This window comes from Convolutriloba macropyga, chromosome 11, assembly GCF_964194025.1.
Source record: "Convolutriloba macropyga chromosome 11, txConMacr16.3, whole genome shotgun sequence".
Classification (NCBI taxonomy): Eukaryota; Metazoa; Xenacoelomorpha; order Acoela; family Convolutidae; genus Convolutriloba; species Convolutriloba macropyga.
In genome coordinates, this window is record NC_134478.1 from 40,487,007 (window position 1) to 40,509,716 (window position 22,710).

Sequence of the window (22,710 nt, forward strand, 5' to 3'; positions counted from 1 at the left end):
TCTGAGCACCATTATAATTTAATTATGTGAATTGTACAATGAAACAATGCCAGGAAGAGCAGGCTAATAGTAAATTTATACAACAAATTTAACAAGGGAAATTAGATTAACAGATAACTTCTATATGCACTTTGTCAGCCTATCTTTACATCTTATCGTAAGTCCGAATAACTTTCAACCCCATTTAATGATGATTTTAAGTTTATGTTTATCAGTTCGAAGTTAACATACAACTGGAAATATATAGACTGTACTATAAAGTTGAAATAAGTCGGCTTTCGAAAAACCCCAAACATGCACTTGAGTATCAATGTGGTCATTTGAATGCCAGTGTTTTTTTCCTTTTACCTATTTTTATCCATATAGAACAAAACGGAACTTCGACCTTTGAACTATTGTAAGATTGTTAAAATGTCGATTATTTCAACTTTATGAGACGAACTCCACCTATTCAACCTAAACCATAAGCAGTTGACCTTCACAGCATTTACACGTTGAAAAATGTCGACTGAGAGATTCTGTTTCTTCTTTACTCGCAATCGATACGCTTTTAACAGTTTCAAGTGCTTCTATCATTTTTGCACGGATTTCATTGTTAAGAACGTTGATATTCGGTGATACATTAGTGTTAACTTTCGAGGGCGTTGATTCATCAGATTCTGTGCCATTTTGTTGAGATTCGACTATCGCCGTTGAATCAATGAATTGTGCCGATGACGGAGCTTGTTGAACAACACCCGATGCCGTACTGTCCCCACCGGGATTCGAACCTACGTCTTCTGTGGTTTGAGCAAGTGAGGTATTGAGAGTGTTTGCACTCTGAGTTGCAGTTGTGAGAATACTGGTTAAAAGGTACTCTAAGGTCTGGACTTTCTCGGTCAGAGTTTCTTTCTCTCTTACCATTTTCTCAAGGCATTCAGACTTACTCCTGAAAGGTAAACAAACAACTTAGACAGCTGTGCAATGAAACGTTAACTTAGACTCCTCAAAGTCATCAAAGCGAGGAGAGGTAAAAATTTGCATCGAAGCAAGATGACGTCATTAAAATAACGCCGTCAAATTCCTCAGTCAACGTAAAGATAAACGCCAGAGTAGCAAATAGAAAACAAAGAGAATTGGAAATGTCCGTTTGCAGATGACGAAGATATAGAGCGGAAGATATATGACAAATATACCAAAAATCTGTGTGTCATGAAGTCAAGTACGTGAAACAATTCAGTAAAAACTTAAGATCAGAAATTTTAATAAGACCAAACATACCCGGCAGATTGACGGAAAATGGCCGTTATTAATTCCCATAATCCCCGATTGGGATTGAAAAAAAAGAGAACTGATTTTCGTACAAAAATATTTTTAATGTGCAAACTATTTTGATGTCATTTCGTAGTTGGACCTACTCCTGTTTCCTAATGAGAGGATAGAGGGGCTAGTATCAATGCCAATAAGCATTAGAGATGGTAGCTAAGACTAAGAACAAAGTTCAAGTAGCTGGAATCTTAAAATGGGCTTTATCCCGTTTCTAATTTTAATTTCGTTTTTCGATAATGACTAATGATTCCAGATTGTTTTACTGATCAACTGCTGTGAAACTAGCCTAGAGAAGTCAAAAAGATTCCACGCAATGTTTAAGCTATGAACTAAGGTGAAGCAAACAAATTTTGTTCACCGAAGTAAAATAGCATATCAGGAATAGTCCCGACCTACAATTCAAAGGACTCTCATTGACTAAAAAAATAGATCTAGAATGCGCTATGAATGGAGTGGGGAAACCCAATTAGAAAAATCCAATCAAAAACCGAAATAACAGTAATTATCAAAATCAAATGGCCGCATATGAATAAAAAAACCACTAGCGAGAAAGCTAATTTTGGGCAGACAATGTTTTTATTCAATAGTATTTAAAATTAGTGACAAAAAATTTATGCCAAAAACCACTCGCTTTTTGCTCCACTTCCTCTTTTGATGTGACTTCAAAACGAGAGCACCTCGATACAATTCAAATTCATTGAATTGTAGCTATAATAGCCGAGATGATGATGGCGGCATTAAGGTATTCTTTATAAAGAATACTTTTTAATGCCGTCATCATCTTCTCGGCTATTATACTTTCAATTCAATAAATTTGAATAGCATTGAACTGCTCTAACCAAGTAAAGAGATGAGGAGCACTTTGAGAATTTTTGTTTTCAACAATTCTGCTTTCTGCTGTCTGCATGATTCAATTTTATAGCTTTAGCCTGTAGTTCTAAGGTTATCAGTCAACCAACAAACTAACCTTGAGTTTGCAATTCAAGTGACAGCGATCAAATTTGAGAGGAGAACACGTATGCCGTTTGCTTTGTGCAAAAAAAATGTGGAAAATGAAAAGCCAGAATTATGGTTAAAAATTGACGAAACGTTAGACGAAAAAGAAAATTTCAACCGCCAGCCCGTATTAACTGCACAGTTACAACACACCCGACAGATTGCCAGAAAATATCCACCATTGATTCCCATAAGCAGATTGGGATTGAAGAAAACAGAAAAAAATGTGAAAAATAAAAACTTTTTTAAAGTGCGAACTACTTTGACTTCATTTTGTTGTTAGACATACTCCTGTTAATTAATGAGAGGATACAGGGGCTAGTATCAATGCCAGTAACCATTAGAGATGGTAACTATCACTTACAATAACAAACTTCAAGTAGCGGACATCTAAAATTGGGCTTTATGGTTTTATCCCGTTTCTATTTTTGACCTCGTTTTCGTATGAATCTGTTCATATTACATTGCTTTGCTGGGCAACTTCTGTTTAAAAGCACTTTGAGATAATGAGCAAAGAAAAAACTAGCCTGAAGAAGTCAAAAAGATTTCATGCGGAAGGTCGAAAAAGCGGCAAAATGAGGTAAAGCGAATTACATTTTCTCGACGAAGTAAAAAAAAACATAGCAGGACAAGTCCTGAATTACAACATACTTGCTTGTTTTAAGTGATCTTCAATATAGTTTTCGTGTGCTAAGTCTTGAGCACGTTTCTGCAATCGCTGGGAAAAAATATGAAGTCTCTTGATTGATGATTTTTGTGTGTTCATCCCAACTGAATCTTTGATTAGTTTGTAATCTATTAAGTATTTGCGTTAACCTCCTTAAGGAAGTCGTCTAAATTCTTCTTGTGTATAATTCAAAATCTACCGATTGACAGAATTTATCAAGAATTTAATCTTTATTGGCAAACTATGAGACCTGTCGTTAATGAGATTGAGGGATAAGGCAGAAACAAGTGCAAACACTAGCAAAACTCAAAAATGCACTAAAATTTTTCAAAAACGAACAGCGGATAAGTCACGGAAAGCAATAGCAATAAACTGAAAAGACCATTTGCATTATACCAAATTTGTTTAGCAACCACAGATCTAACAATAATGATGCTAAGCGATAACACATCAAACTAAAAAGCACTCAAGGAGAAGAAACACTGAACACAGGAGAAAGTGATGCACATGAAATTCCCTCAAAAAAAGAGAAACACCAATTAAACACCAATTTCCAACTCCACTTGAAAGGTAGTTGAGAAAAAATCACACCTTAAACCTACTCAATAATTCGCTCCCCTTACTACTTCGGAGTCACTAAAATCAGTACTCAAAATTGACTTCTCACTAACGTAAAAAAACCGAAAAAAGCGTGAACAGGTATTTAAAAAAGTCAGCACACCAATAAAGTCCAGAAACTTTGGATTATAAAAAATAGGAGCGCCAAGATAGCCAGCTGAGAAGATAAGGGAGGCTAATAATCACAATAACAGTGATAAAATGCAGCATAATGGTTTTACATTAAAAAGTATAATCGAAAAATTTTAATACATCCCTGGTTATCACCGTTCATTAAAGAAACAGTCCCACTCTACAGTAATTTCTCGAAAAAACTGACAGAATACATTGCTTAAAAACTTTGTACTATGTATAATTGACAGATACAATTTACATATTTATACTGGTGTATCTATGTTAATTGTGTTGGCCCATTCCACCTGTTGCGGCTTAAAACCGTTATCATTACCAAAACAACCATTAGTTTGATGAAACATAACTATCAAAACAAACATAACCGGTAAATTGCCGGCAAATAGAAGCAACCGACGGTTGTGGCCTTTCATTGAAATGAAACAACTAAAGAAATAAGATAGACAGATCGACCAACAGTACTTTAAAAGACCACTAGACTTTTTGGGTTAGATTCGGACGGTCAATTTAATGACACACACGGTCTATAAGGAGAAAGCCCTAAAGAAATTTTCAAAATTGATATTCGAAATCAAAAACTAAAGACTAATACTCAAAAATTAGGGCATAAAATTTCGGCACTAATTAGATGCGCACTATTGAATTTTAACTAGTAAATGTTCATATAATTTGAAGTTCTAAAATTGAGTTCAGAATTCATCTTTGAGTAAGGTAAGTCAAGAAAATGACCTAAAAGCAGAAATGACGTCACGCACCTAAATCTTAAATGCAAAGCAGTAGAAGTCACTGAAGTCGTTGAAGAAGTCAATTCCAAGAAGTAAGAATCATCGGAATTGAAAAAAAAACACGATGTCCCCAATTATATCCGATATCGCTTAGCGCCTATTAATCAACAAAATCAATTTAGACACAAAATCATGAATCACATTTTCAACACATTAAAAATCAAATAGCATTGAAACTGAAAACACAGATCTTAATCCAAACTGTGATCGCCCATTATAATCCAAGCTGCTCTAGCATTTCATTCGCCTTCACCTCCCTAGAAGCTATTTTGGACCAAATAATTCTAGCTCTTGTCGCACTTTTCTCTTGAAATCCAAAAAAATTCATTTTTTATTCCTTTTTTCGTTTGGATGAAGTTTCAGAGACACTTTTTGCACCTTGATTAATCGCTCTTTGTAGAAGAACAATTGCTTAGGTGTCTAATGTTAGCCTTGCTTTAGTCATTTTGATTTCTGTGACTCTGATCAAAACCATAGGTTGGTTGGGTGTATTGGTTTAAATACGTAGGCTTATCGACGACTAACTTCACCCAACAAACTTGCTTGTTTTAAGTGATATTCAATATAGTTTTCAAGTGCAAAGTCTTGAGCACGTTTTTGCAATCGCTGGGAAATGATATGAACAGTCTTTTGATTGATGAATTTTGTGTGTTCATCCCAACTGAATCTTTGATTAGTTTGTAATCTATTAAGTATTTGCGTTAACCTCCTTAAGGAAGTCGTATAACTTCTTCTCGTGTATAATTCGAAAAAAATAGTCTTGTCTCATTTTGTCTGAACTTATCAGCACCTTCTTTTATTGTACCGATCCAATTGGGCTGAAGTTTGTACGTTTTAGCCTAGTTTGTGTTTCGATGCGGATTCGTTCATTTCTCGTTTCTTGTGTGCCTTTGTCATTCTTTTACGTTAAACAGGAATATGTACTCTATTTTCCGTATAGGGAAAGTAAATCTCTTTTCTTCTACTTTAAAGGTGGTTTGAAAAAATCAAGCCTTAAACCTACTCAATTTTTGCTCTCTTTAATACTTCAGCGTGACTATAATCACCACCAAATTGACTTCTCACTGACGTGATAACATCGAAAAAAGAGGGAACAGATATTTAAAAAGAGACAGCACACCAATACAGTCCAAAAGTTTTGGATTGTAAAATAGGCGCGCCATAATAGCCGGCTGAGAAGACGAGGGAGGCTATTAATCACAATAACAGAGGTAATATGCAGCATAATGGTTTTGCATTTAAATTAAAACCGAAAATTTTTGATATATCCCTGGTTATCACCGTTCATTAAAGAAACAGTCCCACTCTACAGTAATTTCTCGCAAAAATTGACAAAAAGCATTGCTTAAAAACTTTGTACTATGTAATAACTGAAAGCTACAACTTACATGTGTATACTGGTGTATCTATATTAAATGATTGGCCCGTTCCACCTGTTGCGGCTTAAAACCATTATCATTACCAAAATAAGCATTAAGTTAATGACACATGCTTGTCAGAACAAACATAGCCAGCAGACTACCGGCAATTAGATGCGATAGACGGTTGTGGCCCTCCATTGAAATGAAAAAACTACAGAAATAGACAGATCGACCAACAGTCCTTTAAAAGACATCTAGACTTTGTGGGTTAGATTCGGAATGTCAATTTTGACACACACGGTCTAAAATACCCTTAAAAAAATTTTAAAATTGATATACGAAATCAAAAACTAAAGACTAATACTCAAGAATTAGGGCATAAAAGTTTGGCGCTACTTAGATGCGCACTATTGATTTTTAACTGGTAAATGCTCATAGAATTTGAAGTTCTAAAAGTGAGTTCAGAAGTCAATTTTTGAGTAGGGTAAGTCAAGCAGTTGACCTAAAAGCAGATATGACGTCACGCACCTAAATTTTAACTGCATAGCAGTAGAAGTCACTGAAGTCATTGAAGAAATCAATTCCAAGAAGTAAGAATCATCGATGGAGACGACGAATTAAAAAAAACCACGATTTTCCCAAAAATAACCGCTATCGCATAGGGCCTATTCATCAACAAAATTTATTTGGACACAATATCATGAATCACAGTTTCAACACATCAAAAATTAAACAGCATTTAAAACTGAAAACACATATCTTAATCCAAACTGAAATCACACAATCCAAGCTGCTCTTGCATTTCATTCGTCTTCACCTCCCTAAGGAATCTATTTTGGACCAAATCTTTCTCGCTCTTGTTGCACTTTTCTCTTGATCTCCACATAAAATTTATTTTTTATTCATTTTTTCGTTTGGATGAAGTTTCAGAGACACTTTTTTCACCTTGATTAATCGCTCTTTGTAGAAGAACAATTGCTTAGGTGTCTAATGTTAGCCTTGCTTTAGTCATTTTGATTTCTGTAACTCTGATCTATACCAAAGGCTGGTTGGGTGCATTGGTTTAAATACGTAGGCTTACCGACGACTAACTTCACCCAACATACTTGCTTGCTTTAAGTGATATTCAATATAGTTTTCAAGTGCAAACCCTTGAGCACGAATCTGAGATCGCTGGGAAATAATATGAACAGTCTTTTGATTGATGAACTTTGTGTGTTCATCCCAACTGAATCTTTAATTAGTTTGTAATCTATTAAGTATTTGCGTTAACCTCCTTAAGGAAGTCGTCTAAATTCTTCGTGTATTATTGAAAATCTACCGATTGACAGAATTTATCAAGAATTTAATCTTTATTGGCAAACTATGAGACCTGTCGTTAATGAGATTGAGGGATAAGGCAGAAACAAGTGCAAACACTAGCAAAACTCAAAAATGCACTAAAATTTTTTACAAACGAACAGCGGATAAGTCACAGAAAGCAATAGCTATAAACTGAAAAGACCATTTGCATTATACCAAATTTGTTTAGCAACCAAAGATCTAACAATAATGATGCTAAGCGATAACACATCAAGGTAAAAAGCACTCAAGGAGAAGAAACCTTGAAAACAAAAAGAAACTGATGCACATGAAGATCCCTCAAAAATAGAAAACACCAATCAAACACAAATTTCTAACTCCACTTGAAAGGTAGTTGAGAAAAAAAAACACCTTAAACCTACTCGATATTTCGCTCAACTTACTACTTCAGAGTGACTTAAATCAGTACTCCAAATTGACTTCTCACTAACGTACAAAAAACTAAAAAAGCGTGAACAGATATTAAAAAAGACAGCACACCAATACAGTCCAAAATCTTTGGATTTTAAAAAAAATAGGAGCGCCATAATAGCCGGCTGCGAAGATGAAGGAGGCTATTAATCACAATAACAGTGGTAAAACGCAGCATAGTGGTTTTACATTTGAAAAATAACCAAAAAATTTTAATTCATCACCGGTTATCACTGTTCATTAAAGAAACAGTCACACTCTACAGTAATTTCTCGAAAAAATTTACAGAAAGCATTGCTTAAAAACTTTGTACTGTGTATAATTGACAGCTACAAGTTACATGTGTATACTGGTGTATCTATATTAAATGATTGGCCCGTTCCACCTGTTGCGGCTTAAAACCATTATCATTACCAAAATAAGCATTAAGTTGATGACACATGCTTGTCAGAACAAAAATAGCCAGCAGATAACCGGCAAAAAAACGCGAGAGGGTTGTGGCCTTCCCTTGAAATGAAACAACTACAGAAATAAGATAGATCACCAGTCCTTTAATAGACCACTAGCCTTTTTGGGGTTAGATCGGACTGTCATTTTTACGAGACACATACGCTCTATAAGGAAAATGCCCATTAAGTGAGTTCAAAGTCATTTTTTGAGTGAGGTAAGTCACGTAATTTACCTAAAAGCAGAACAAATGACGTCACGGACACAAAATTTAACTACCAAGTAGTAGAAGTCACTGAAATTGAGAACGTCAATGGGCGCAGGAATCATCAATAGAGACGACGAATAAAAAAACCTACAGGGCAAGTCCTGAATTACAATCCAACGAATTTATTAAGCTTTGACTTGACAAAAAATAGGCCAAAATATATTTCCAATGGGAACAATTCGTTTGACAGCGCTGAGATTGAGCAATTTTACCACAAGAACAAAACATAGCCTGGCCGCAATAGCTTCGTACATCTGCAGTCTCAAAAAAAAACAGTTAAAAATACAGACAAAAAATTTCGTCTGTTCATTGAAGGCTGATATGTTATATTTTGATTAAAAATCAGTATAAGTTTTTGCTGCCTCTATTACCTGCTCTCAAATAACCTTCATTTAGCGTGACACATATTCACTTGACCTTATCTCTTTTAATTGAAGTAAATAAAAGTCAATTTCAAAGTTAGGAATTCATTTTTGTGAATGAGGTAAGTCAATTGTGACCAAAAATTTAATCACTCAAATGAACAAAAAAACTCACTCCACTAAGAGCGAAAAATGACGTCACGCAAGCACTTCAGTTGAAAGTGCAAGAACGAATGAACAAAAAGCAGATTTGAAGTAGTTGTGACGTCAAATGGGCGTAACAAAAATCGCGACGCCGAAAAAAAACAAGAGGAGGCCAATAATAGCACCCGCTATCGCTGCGCGGCTATTAAAAAAACAGGCCAGACTAAAAAACCAGATATATTTTTTGAAGACATGTTCAAAATCAAAAAACGACTTCCAAGAACGCATGCCACTAATTAAATTCCCTTGTTTCTTATTATCAATCGATGAAACTTGTCATTAATCAGGTTAAGTGACAAAGTTTTTTTAAAAAAATCACGAAGTTTTTAAAAACGGGCAGCGTATACATCAGCGTATACAAGAAAGCATTAGCTATGAATTGAAAAGATTTTAAACAAAAAGAAAAATTTTTTAGCAACCAATGAAAACGGTAAACAACGAGACAAAGATATAAGATAATAAATTTAACAAAAACTCGCAAAACTCAAAAGTTCTATTATATTTCTTGAAAACAATTGATATCAAAGTCATAGCTTTGAATAGAAACGATTTAATCAACTTAAAAAATCTCTTAACAACCTATGAGGCCTGTTATAAGAGAGAGTAACGAATTACTGAGAAAAACTGAATTAACGATAAAACAACAAAAATTACAAAAGTACAATAAAAACTCAAAAATTAACTCATAATTTTTGAGAATAAGTAGTGTCAAAGTCATGAAAACAAATAAGTTGTTAACGCGGACCATTAATTAGGTTTTCTTGGCCTCATTATCAACCAATGACAACTGTCATTGATGAAAATAAGTGCTAAGACAACAGAAATAATTTTTTAAGTGGACAAAGTCAAATATTCTCTAATGTTTTTTTTGACAAAAAGTCTCCAGGTCACAAAAAGTTTCAGCTGCCCGTTGATGAATTCTAGCAATTTCAACTAGACGCAATTAGAACACATTTATCATACTAAAAGCACTCAAGGAAAAGAAACTCTGAAAACAGAAGTCAAATTGACGCACGTGAAAAACTCCCTCTCAAAAACCGAAAATTTGTTCAAACACCAATTCTGACTCCACTTTAAAAGTTGGTTGAAAAAAATCACGCCTTAAACCTACTCTAATTTTCTCTCCCTTTAGTACTTCAGCGTGACTAAAATCACCACTCTAATTTGACTTCTCACTGACGTGAAAAAGCCGAAAAAAGCATTAACATATCTTTAAAAAAAGACAGCATGCCAATACAATCCAAATCCTTTGGATTGTAAAAAAAAAAATCACGATGACCCCAACAACAACCACTATCGCTTCGCGGCTAATAAAAAGCTGCTCTCTGGGTAAAAAGAAAGTTCCCATATTTTTTCTACCTGTCTCTGGTTTTCATAGCCTCCCTCTGAGCATGGTACATTAGGATGTAGTCTCCTATCGTGTCATTCTCTCCTGCCAGTTTAGTGTTGGTTGTCTCAAGCTGGTTGTTCTGGAATCGCAGTACTTCACACTCTTTCGCCAGGGCCTGCATCTTCACCTAATGTGAATGAATTTTAAGCTAGTTTTTCAAGAATCGAACAGAAATTGTAGAGTGTCTTTTTAAAGAATAATAACAGGTTTTAACAGTTTGAAAACCGGTAACAGCACACATTAGAAGTTCCCTTCAACTGCTTTAATAAATAAACTAACGAAAAGACCGAACTCTTTTCGATTCGTAAGCTGCCGGAAGAACACTGATAGCAAACATTGAACACGGATAGAAAATGTAAGAAGTACAATATTAGCAGTCAGGAAAAGATTCACCTACCTGTAATTTCCTGTAGTTGTCCATTAACGATTTGCTTTCATTTGTAGATACTGCTTTACTCTCTTCATTGGCTTTCCCCTCAGCCTCCAACTTCGTCTCCAAATCACCAACAATTTCACTTTTTTCAGTCAGCGCCTTCTCAAGCATGCTCACTTTCTCTCTATACTCCTCGACACTTTTCTCTTTCTCTAGTTCTACTTGCTCAATTCTTTCTTTCATGTGTGCAATCTCAAACGTGTTGTTTTCACAACTCGATTTCAAATAGGTTATTTCTGTTTCTTTTGCGTCCAAAAGCGCTTCTAATTTTTCAGGATTTTGTTCGATTAATTCATTAGATGTTTCTGTACTGTTTTCAATAGTCTCTGGTTCCGTTGTTTGTACTTCCTGCGCTTCGAATGACACATCGGAAACTATTTGTTCTTCAGAAGAAGACTCGGCGAAAACTGGATCCAATGCAACGTCTAAGAACTCTTTTTGCGGTATACTTTCTAACGGCGTAACTTCAGTATTCGTTTCTACGGAAACAAGCTCAATTGCAGAATACCGTCCCAGAACTGTTTTCAGTTCTTTCATTTCTTCAGTTTGGTTTTCCAACTGGTTTTTGCTCAACAGTAGTTCTTGCAATGTTGAATCATATAGTTCCGCTTTGCTTCTGAAACTTAAAACAGTATCTTCTAAAGTTTTCACTTGAGCTTCTAGCGATTCTCTCTTGGTTTCGCTTTCGTCGTACATTTTCTTCAATTCCGTGTTCTGTGTTAAAGCTCTACTAATCGTAACTCGGTCGCTTTCTGATTTCTCAATAAGCGCTGTTTTGTCAACACTTTGTGATTTTAGTTGTTCGTTCTCTTCATGTAAGTCATCAAACTGTTTCGTAATTTTATTTACAGCTCCTGTCAATTTTTCAATTTTGCGCTGGTTCGAATCAATTTCAAGCAGATATTCCTCTTTTTCAATTGTCATTTGCTGAAGTTTGGCGTTGATATCGGCAACATCTGTTCTGGGTATGTAAGTTACTTCTACATTCTCCAACTTGCTTGTTAAGTCTTCGACTTGTTTGAGTAACTTTGCCTTTTCGGAAGATATGCTTTCAATTTGCTCTTTGAGAGCAAAGCAGTCGCTTTTCAGCTCAGTTCTCTCCTTTTCAGCTAAGGCCCTCTGGTTTTTCAGTTCTGTTTTTAAAACATTATTTTGCGACTGGCAATCTTGCAAAGACTCTTTGGCACTGTCCACTTGTGCTTGCATTTTCTCAATCTCGAATTTGGATTTTCGATCTTTGCTCTGGTTGTCTTCTAAATTCATTAATGATACTCTGTGCTGTTTAAGTGATAAATTTGCCAGCTCAAGAGAATTTGTTAATTCTTCATTTTTGATTTCAAGGTTGTGAACAGCGTTGTTCTTTGTCATTAATTTTTCCTGAATTTCTTCAACAATTTCTTTTGTTTTCTCTAACTCCGTTGTGAGGTTTTTGTTGTCGTTTTTCAATTTCTCCTGTGTTTCTTGAAATTCTCCGACTTGTTCTTCTAGTTTTTTACGGTACTCAATCTCTAATTGATATTTCTTTTCCATTTCTTGGACTCCTTGTTGCATTGATTTTTGATATTCACTTACTTGTTGTGCATAGGCTTCCGCGTTCTTCGAAAAGTGTTCCGTGTAGTATGACTTCGTAGCTTCAACCAAAGCTTCAAGCTGACTTTTCTCGTTCATTAGTTTTGTAATTGTTGTTACCGCTTCACTTAATTCACTGCGTAAGGAGAACATTTCCTCCGCACTATTAAACTGGATTGAAGGAACGATTTGTGAATTAACGGGATTTGGGTCTGGTGGGGGCATGGATGCTATAACATATCCCTGACTGTTACTATTGGGAGTTGACAGCAGATTCCCTGAACTTCTCTCATTAATATCTTGCACAAAATCCTCTACTCTCAAAGGTGAGTGGGCTCGACCGGGAGAACTTGCTGCCAGGTTACCATTGAGAGATGAATTTGATGACAAATTCTGTCCGTCATTGGCTGAGTTCTGATCCGCTGCAGCAGCGTTTTTCTGTTTCTTAAACTGCTTCAGTTTTTTCCGTGCTAGTTCTAATTTTTCATTCCGTGAACTCATCTTCAACCTGGAAATCCAAATTTGCTGCTGACGCCGGAAAATTTTAACGGTCAATTAAAAAGGCCCCTCCTCCCGCTTAACGGGTGGCCGCTCAACTTATGGTAAATGCTAGCAAAACTGACTAACGTCGGGCGATTTGCTCTCAAACGAGTCGAACGGTTGGATTCGGTAGTACCCAGATGGGGCTTGGAGAGGCTGGCATGGGGGTGGGGGTCAAGCGACGGGGGAGGGGGTACTAGTGTTGTGAGGGCCGGACGAGAGGGGGTTCAAACCTCAAGGTGTATGAGGGTAGACTGGTCGGGGGAGGGGAGTGTTGCAGGGATTTGGAAAAAATTAATAGCAATTAATCGGCTAGACAAACAATCAATTTATTTATCTAAAGCAGTTAAAAGTCGATATAAAATTATTAAATTACTCGAACACTTCGCAATAATTTGCTTCGTCAGGAGTTAAAAACTTGTTAAGGTTAAAAAAAACTTGCAAAGTTAAATATTTACAAATATGCTTACATACAGTAAAGTGTCTTGATTATCTATTTACAGTTTCTAATTTTTCTAAAACTCCTATAGGTTTTCACTTAAAGTTTGTTAAAATGTTAAAACAACTTTAAAACTGTTAATATGTGTCTTTCTCTTTATAAGTTTTGAATGGGATATTTTCGTTTTTATGATCGATTTAACGTTGCTCTCATTCCAATTCAAAAAATTCTTTTGGCAGAACATGCTTTCTGCACTTCATATTTCAGTGTTAATTCCCCGCTCTTGTAATCTTCCCGCGTATTCAGTTGTGGTTTGCGTCTACTAATGTGTAGAGCTTCTATGGTCACAAGTTTTTCGGTATCCTGGCACTAATCTACTATCTTATAATTAAAGGCTGTCAGAGCCCCACAGCATTCCAGAACATGCCCATCGGTGAATCAATTTTTTGATGCTCCGAAATTCTCGTGGTCAAATGTCGAAAAGTTTGGCCCACATGAGATTTCAGATTGCTATCACATCTAGATTTCAGGGATGGTAAGCATGTTCGTAGTTTTTGCGTGGAGAAAACGGTTGTCATTTTGCACGTTTTTTAACTTCAATTGCAGGCTGAAGAGACCTCAGTACTGCGAGAATAATGGTTTAACATCTTTCGCTTGTGGTTTCTGTAAGCTGTTGTATTTTCTTGCCACCACTCTTCAGTTGAGGTTTACTTATAAATATGTAAAGCATCGTTGATTATCCTAGAAGTCCAACCTTCAGATAATTGATTTCCAAACCAAATATTTTCATTTTCCTTCAGAGTTTCATCAAAACTTTGCCATGTGCTTTTAAAAACGAGGTGAAGAGTCCTTTCTACGATATTTTCTTGAGTTGGAAGGGTGCTCAGCTACGGAAATTCAAGACAACTCCCGTATCAGTTGGCTTCCTTTGCCAGTCACAATTAATTTCTTTAGAGCTAAACTTACTATGAAACTTTCTAATACGAACAGGTCCTCAACACTAAATATCAAATTACACTTTATGTCAAATTACATACGATTTGTGACAGAAAATCATAATCTGGGAGTTTCAGTTTTCCCATAAGAGAGATTATGGGTTTAAATTTTTTCCAAATATTGGCCAATTAATAGTGTCGTTCCAATAAACTATTGCAATTAAATTAGGGTCACCGATCAATTATTGAAATCAATAATAAAACTAATAATAAAAACAAAAATAAAGTATATAGTATCATCCAAGGTAATTTTTCGTTTCCGAAACAATTGGACATTGTTTCAATTTAAAGATTGGGGTCCTTAGACCCTTAAGCAAAGCTGTAAATCTCCAACAACAACAAAATGTTTTCATAATATTTCAAATAAAATGTGCTCTCACGAAACGGAACAGGAAACAAATCCAAAAAGCATGGATGGGTTTTTGCTGTGGAGTTTTTGATTTAAAAATGTGTTGAACTCTATTTAAATAGTGGAAAGCAGTGTAGTGTCAGGCAATGTTGGCGATTCGTCTAAATATGCTCGTAAGCTTCTTAAAGCTGAAGCATTCTAAAATTATATATTAAATGCATTTTAAAAAGAGAACGCATTGAAGTGACAACTAAATAGGTCGTTCAAATTTTATTTATTCACAGAATTGAAATTTAAACGTTTCTGAATTTACGGAGTTCTTAAAACCTCAGACAATGAGATGGTAATCTCTCTGTAAGACGGGTAAGGCATAAGGCTCTAAGAGCTATTAAAGCCCTCCCGGGCGTTACCTCTTCATCTCGAGGACGTAAAGTCAAATGAGCCAGACTAAAAATCAGTCAAGCAAAAAAAAAATCGAATTGAAAAAGACCACAGGACAAAACTCAGCTTTGCTCTCCTGAGGAGTTCCATCCTCTGCATTCGCGGGTCAAGGACGCTTAGGCGGCGCGAAATTGTTGATGCTTCGATGGAAGCTGTGGTTGACGAAGGCAGGCTGTTAGTTTGACTCATCTACTTTCGTCATTAGTTGTTTTTCTAATGCTGTAGGTCTTTTGTTTTACTTCAACGGCTGATGATTATATATATAATCGTTTTATTGATAGATTTAAACAATACGAGTTGCTTTATGAAGACGTAGTGCTGGCAGGGCCCCGGACGAGTCAATATTCACCCAGTGTTCGGGAGGGGCATTTCTTAATTTACCATTTTTTATTATATAAATGCTTCAAACTTCGCTTGAGAGCAATTAAACATAGAGAAGTCCATCATATGCAAAATAAATACTCAATAATAGCGGCTGATAGCGGAATTATTTCAAAAAAACAAGTTTGCAGATTATGCAAACCAATGAGGTCAATCAAACCTTCTGAAGACAGGTGAGAATTGCAGATTTTAGGGCTATGGAAAATTTTATCATATCAGTCTGGTGCACGCTTTCAAATTCACTAAGGCCTCTTACTACCGATCACAAATAAATCACCACTTAACATGTAATTCAGCCTTATCAGTAGTCGTAGCAAAACACTTAAATTACAAAAGACCCCAACAGAGATGGCAAATTTCATTAAAAAGAGCATGTTTATTGTTGTTGTTGGTGGGGATTTACAGCTGTGCTGAAGGGTCTAAAGTCCCTGTCATCAAATTAAAATAATATCCAATAGTTTCTACAGTTTTGACAATCGCAGAGAAATTGCCAAGTGCAAATATTTTGCTCAGAAAATTTCTTCTCAAAAAAATTCCACATAGTACGTATTATTCGGTTTTTCAGTCCAGAGGGTTCCCTTAAGTTTATTAAATTTGCTAGGCGGTTTGCAATTCGACAGGTTTTAAAGGTGAATTCGCTGCGCGCTTTCTCTGTTCGAGTTTTCGTCATTTTGAAAACTTTGCTGTTCTTTGTTTCTTTCGTATGTACTTCTGGTAGCTCGATGCCACTATTCGCTTCATTCAAAGCTTTTGAAACCAGCAATAGATCGTTAAGCTGGATAAACATTGGTAATTGCAATATGTTTAATAGTCGAAGCTGGCATTTGTATTCTGTATCTTTTTTTCCCTTTATCCATTTGACTACCTTTTTTTGAAACTTTTCCAGAATTAGAATTTCAGTTCTTCCTGCAGTCAAGCACGTGAAACGAAACCATACAGCAATAGCGGCAAAATTAAGAACTTATATGATCCCAATTTCACAAACGTGTTTACTTTAGAAGCAGCATTTCGCTTAAGCATGTACAGAACTTTATTTGCTTTCTTCATTCTTTCTTCAATATGTTGTTTCCACGATACATCAGCCGCCACATGAATACCAAGATCTTTGACAGTCGTGGATTTTGCCAAATCTTTTTCCATCAATTTGTACTGTTGGTCTCTACCTCTGAGTTTCATATACCTGTCTATTGTCAGATCCATTTTATTTTGGATTATCCAATTCTCAATCCCAAGTAGATCATCTTGGACTTCCCAGTAGCTTCTTTGTACAGCTAAAATTTTAAGATCATCAGCGAAGACAAAGGGCTTAGAAAACATCAGGACATCTGCAAGATCGTTAATAACTATACAAAACAGTATAGGGCCTAGGAGTGACCCCTGTGGTACCCCGCTTGCGATATCGAATATCTTTTAACGGGTATTGTCCACACGCACCTATTGTCGTTGATCACACAAGTAGTCGATTAAAGTTTCGAACAAACATCCTCCAACTCCAATGTCAATCATTTTTTGAATTAACTCATAATGTGGTGCTTTGTCAAAAGCTTTTGAGAAGTCATTGTAGAAAGCAATAATCTCTTTTTGAGGGTCGTTATCAAGAGCTTCATATATTCTTTTGCAAAACAGCAGCATATTTGTTTGCACAGATATTCTCCTTACAAAGCCATGTTGACTCTTAGTTACGAACTTTTGAAAATGATTATACAAGGCAATGTATATACAATTTTCCAGAATCTTGCTATCAATGTTCAATAGTGAGACAAGCCGGTAGTTTTCAACTCTTCTTCTGTCTCCTTTTTTGAAAATTGGCGTTATAGCAGCAACTTTCCAGCTGTCGGGTATTTTCCGCAGCCTCTTTATATTCCAAAGGACAGAATGCATGATGTTGCAGAAATTCTTGCTCGTCTTTACATAAAAAATCTGAGGTATACCGTTCGGCCCTCTTGATTTTGTGGCATCAATATCATCCTATATATTTCTGATTATAGTCTTCGAGACATCAAAATTTGCAAGAGAGGGTTTCTATAGAGTGAAATCTTTGAAACTGAAATTAGTTTTTGGGCAGAACACGAAGTGAAAGAATTCATTCACTATATTTTCTTGCTCAATTCGAAGCAAACGTTGCTTGGTATCATCATTAACCCTTTGGGCAGGCAGGTACATTTGTTTAGGTTTTTCAGGTTTTAAAGAATTCTGTCTTTTTCAGTTGAATCAGTGATTTGGTTCTCCAGTTTTAATATCAACTGTTTCCAGTAGGATGGTGGTTTATTCACCAATAAACGTTTCTGTGTCTTTACCTTATTAATCATAATTGAAGTACCAGGAAAATCAAGGTGGCAGTGATTGTCTATGCCTTGTTCTTTTGCAAATTGTAAATCAAACAGTTCGTCAACAAACCCTGTGAATTCTTTTCTCATTTTGTTGATGTTGGTGTAACTATTTGCCTGGAGCGGTTTTTTCAACAAAAAGCGCGTTTATAGCATTATAATCAGCGTTTCCGAATTTTCTAAAGTTCTTTAGTAATGGTTTTATTTCAGTAACTGGGCTTTCTAAGGATAGACGAATGGCTTCATGGCCAGTTAGATTATAAATAGATGGAAAGAATTTATCTAATACAGCACATTGATGTCATTTTTGATAGAAAGCAGTATCTACGAAGTTGTTTCCACCTGTAGAAAGATGTTTAAAGCTCCTTAGCACTAGTCTGAAATCAGTCTGAAAAAATACAAGTTTGCACATCATGCAAAACAATGAGGTCAATCAAACCTACTGAAGACAGGTGAGAATTGCAGATTTTAGGGCTATGGAAAATTTTATATCAGTCTGGTGCACGCTTTCACGTTCACTAAGGCCTCTTACTACCGATCACAAAAAAATCACCACTTTACATGTAGTTCAGCCTTATCAGTAGTCGTAGGAAAACACTTAAATTACAAGAAACCCCCACAGAGATGGCAAGTTTCCTTAAAAAGAGCATGTTTATTGTTGTTGTTGGTGAGGATTTACAGCTGTGCTGAAGGGTCTAAAGTCCCTGTCATCAAATTAAAATAATATCCAATAGTTTCTACAGTTTTGACAATCGCAGAACAATTGCCAGGTGCAAATGTTTCGCTCAGAAGATTTCTTCTCGAAAAAATTCCACATTGAACGTAATATTCGGTTTTTCAGTCCAGATGGTTCCCTTAAAATTATTAAATTTTCTAGGCGGTTTGCAATTCGACATGTTTTAAAGGTGAATTTGCTGCGCGCTGTCTCTGTTCGAGTTTTCGTCATTTTTAAAATTTCGCTGTTCCTTGTTTCTTTCGTTTGTACTTCTGGTAGCTCTATGCCACTATTCTCTTCATTCAAAGCTTTTGAAACCAGCAATAGATCGTTAAGCTGGATAAACATTGGTAATGGCAATATGTTTAATAGTCGAAGCTGGCTTTTGTATTCTGTATCTTTATTTCCCTTTATCCATTTGACTACTTTTTCTGAAACTTTTCCAGAATTAGAATTTCAGTTCTTCCTGCAGTCAAGCACGTGAAACCTTACAGCATTAGCGGCAAAATTAAGGACTTATATAATCCCAATTTCACAAACGTGTTTACTTTAGAAGCAGCATTCCGCTTAAGCATGTACAGATCCTTTTTGCTTTTTTCATTCTTTCTTCAATATGTTGTTTCCACGATACATCAGCCGCCACGTGAATACCAAGATCTTTGACAGTCGTGGATTTTGCCAAATCTTTTTCCATCATTTTGTACTGTTGGTCTCTACCTCTGAGTTTCATATACCTGTCTATTGTCAGCTCCATTTTATTTTGGATTATCCAATTCTCAATCCCAAGTAGATAATCTTGGACTTCCCAGTAGCTTCTTTGTACAGCTAAAATTTTAAGATCATCAGCGAAGACAAAGGGCTTAGAAAACATCAGGACATCTGCAAGATCGTTAATAAATATACAAAACAGTAGAGGGCCTAGGAGTGACCCCTGTGGTACCCCGCTTGCTATATCGAATATCTTTTAACGGGTATTGTCCACACGCACCTATTGTCGTCGATCACTCAAGTAGTCAATTAAAGTTTCGAACAAACATCCTCCAACTCCAATGTCAATCAATTTTTGAATTAACTCATAATGTGGTGCTTTGTCAAAAGCTTTTGAGAAGTCATTGTAGAAAGCAATAATCTCTTTTTGAGGGTCGTTATAAAGAGCTTCATATATTCTTTTGAAAAACAGCAGCATATTTGTTTGCACAGATATTCTCCTTACAAAGCCATGTTGATTTTTGTTACGAACTTTTGAAAATGATTATACAAGGCAATGTATATACAATTTTCCAGAATCTTGCTATCAATGTTCAATAGTGAGACAAGCCGGTTGTTTTCAACTTTTCTTCTGTCGCCTTTTTTGAAAATTGGCGTTATGGCAGCAACTTTCCAGCTCTCGGGTATTTTCCGCAGCCTCTTTATATTCCGAAGGACAGAATGCTTGATGTTGCAATGATTCTTGCTCGTCTTTCGTAAAAAAAACCTGAGGTATACCGTTTGGCCCTCTTGATTTTGTGGCATCAATATCATCCTATATATTTCTGATTATTGTCTTCGAGACATCAGAATTTGCAAGAGAGGGTTTCTGTACATTGAAATCTTTGAAACTGAAATTAGTTTTTGGGCTGAACACGAAGTGAAAGAATTCATTCACAATATTTACTAGCTCAATTTAAAGCAAACGTTGCTTGGTATCATTCATTAACCCTTTGGGCATGCAGGCACATTTGTTTAGGTTTTTCAGGTTTTAAAAATATCTGTCTTTTTCAGTTGAATCAGGGATTTGGTTCTCCAGTTTTAATATCAAGTGTTTCCAGTAGGATGGTGGTTTATTCGCCAATAAACGTTTCTGTGTCTTTAGCTTATTAATCATATTTGAAGTACCAGGAAATCCAAGGTGGCAGTGATTGTCTATGCCTTGTTCTTTTGCAAATTGTAAATCAAACAGTTCGTCAACAAACCATGTGAATTCTTCACTCATTTTGTTGATGTTGGTGTAACGATTTGCTTGGAACGGTTTTTTCAACAAAAAGCGCGTTTATAGCATTATAATCAGCATTTCCGAATTTTTTAAAGTTCTTTAGTAATTGTTTTTTTTCAGTAACTGGGCTTTCTAAGAATAGACGAATGGCTTCATGGCCAGTTAGATTATAAATAGATGGAAAGGAGTTATCTAATACAGCACATTGATGGCAGTTTTGATAGAAAGCAGTATCTACGAAGTTGTTTCCACCTGTCGGAATATCGATAAGTTGGCGCTTTTTTTTCTTCAACAATTTCCATGACTTTGTCTTCAGTCTCGTTCGGACTATACAGTGTCTTCCAGTTTGGTTCTGGGAAACTAACTTCTCCACAGATGACAATTGGTTTTTTAGGAGCAATTGGAAAAACTCTATCGTTAAACAGAGGAAGAACAATGTTAAATACGTTCTCACATAGACTAAAGGGTTGAAAAAAATCAAAATCAAATATCAACTTTAACTTGATTGATCTGGGTTTCAAAATGTATTGAGATTATTAAAATGTAATTAATCAGAGTAGGTTATCACATGATTTAGGAATGAATTTTTCTGGGTAATGTGGTATCAAAAGTTTTGATCTTTATAAAAGCAAAAGATTAGTTCATTAACTTTGATATGTCGCCTTTGACTTGTCTCCTATTCGTTTTCGTTTGAAGTAAAGACAGACAACTTTTTAACGGTTTTTTCAATTCCATTTGCTGTAAGTATAAAAGTTCGTGGCAGTGAGGGGGCCTTTATTGCTGCATTTTTTCTTCCGGTTTTTGTTTATTGAGGTTGAGTGTTTTTCCAGAATTTTTGTCTACCTCATTTCTTTCAAAGATGTGTTTGAAAATTTGATATACTTCGCATTTGAGGTCAGCAGCATTGCAATGGACTGTGGGATAACATGGTAGTTTGATCTTGTCAAGTGTTCAGCGAGGCCACCTTTCTCGAAATAATTGTGCTCACAACTCTCAGTAGGACATTTCTGCTTAACTTGACATTGTGTCAAGGTGTTGTTTATACGCAGCGGTCTTCTTGATGAATTTTAGGCGCAAGGCTTGCATTGAAATCAATTTCCTCCGCTTAAAAATACAAGATGACATCGTTGATCTCAGCTAGAGAGAACTCGGTGCCAATGGCAATGAATTCGACGTCATATTTGGTTGTGCTGTTGTCATTGACTCTATGACAAACGGTTACATGTCTTCTCTCATTGAAGTACCTGTCCTGGATTTTTGTTACACTGTGTCCTTAGACTTTATATAGTCTTCGCCAATATCAATTGTGATTTGCTTAGAAAAATGTTTAAAGCTCCTTAACACTAGTTTGAAGTCAACTTCATAATACTTTAAAAATTAGGCTCGGTTGGGACTCATGTTAAATTATAGCTTTATAATAAACGGTGAATATTATATTGTCGTTACAAATCTGATCTGATAAGCATTTGCACATTGATAAACGCGCTTTCTTATTAGAATGCATTTAAGATATAATTTAAAAACACTTCAGCTTTTAAAAATTTAGGAGCATATTTAGACATATTGTCAACACTACCTGTCACTACACTGCACTCCACTATTTAAATAAAATTATACATATTATCAAATCAAAAAATCCACAGCAAAGACCCTTCAACGCTTTTTGGATTCGTTTACTGCTCCGTTCCAAGAGAACACATTTTATTTGAAATATTATTAAAATATTTTATTGTTGTTGGGGATTTACAGCTGTGCTGAAGGGTCTAAGGTCCCAGTCTTTAATTTTAAATATCGTCAAATTGTTTCTACAGATTAGATAGTTGCAAAACAATTGCCAAGTGCAAAAATATTGCTCTGAAATTTTCTTCTAGCGAAAGTTCCACCTTGTTCGTAATATTTGGGTTTCGGTCTAACTTGTTGTCTTAGGTTTACTGAATTTCAAAATGGTTTGCAATTCATAAGGTTTTAAATGTGAATTCGCTGCGCACTTTCTCTGTTCGAGTTTCTCTGCTCGAGTTATTGCACTAACGTTTTGTAGTGGCAATACGTTTAATAGTTGAAGCTGATTTTGTTTTCTGTATCCTTAGTCCCTTTATGCATTTGCCTACCTTTCTTGAAACTTTTACTGAATTTGAATTTCAGTTCTTCCTGCAGTCAAGCACGTGAAACCTTACAGCAGTGCCGCCAAAAGTAAGGATTTATATAATCCCATTTTCTCAAATAAGTTTACCTTAGGCG

General features: G+C 35.7%; 1 protein-coding gene across 1 annotated transcript; it reads right to left on the minus strand.

The window, feature by feature from the left end:
• On the minus strand, window positions 1–12,817 carry LOC142349796 (uncharacterized). The gene is made up of 3 exons (XM_075401568.1): window positions 10,709–12,817; window positions 10,281–10,438; window positions 1–928 (listed from the first exon to the last, which is right to left on the minus strand). The coding sequence occupies exons 1-3, from the start codon at window positions 12,812–12,814 to the stop codon at window positions 457–459; spliced, it is 2,736 nt and encodes a 911-aa protein (XP_075257683.1). The 5' UTR covers window positions 12,815–12,817; the 3' UTR covers window positions 1–456.
• Between the last annotated feature and the right edge of the window lie 9,893 nt (window positions 12,818–22,710).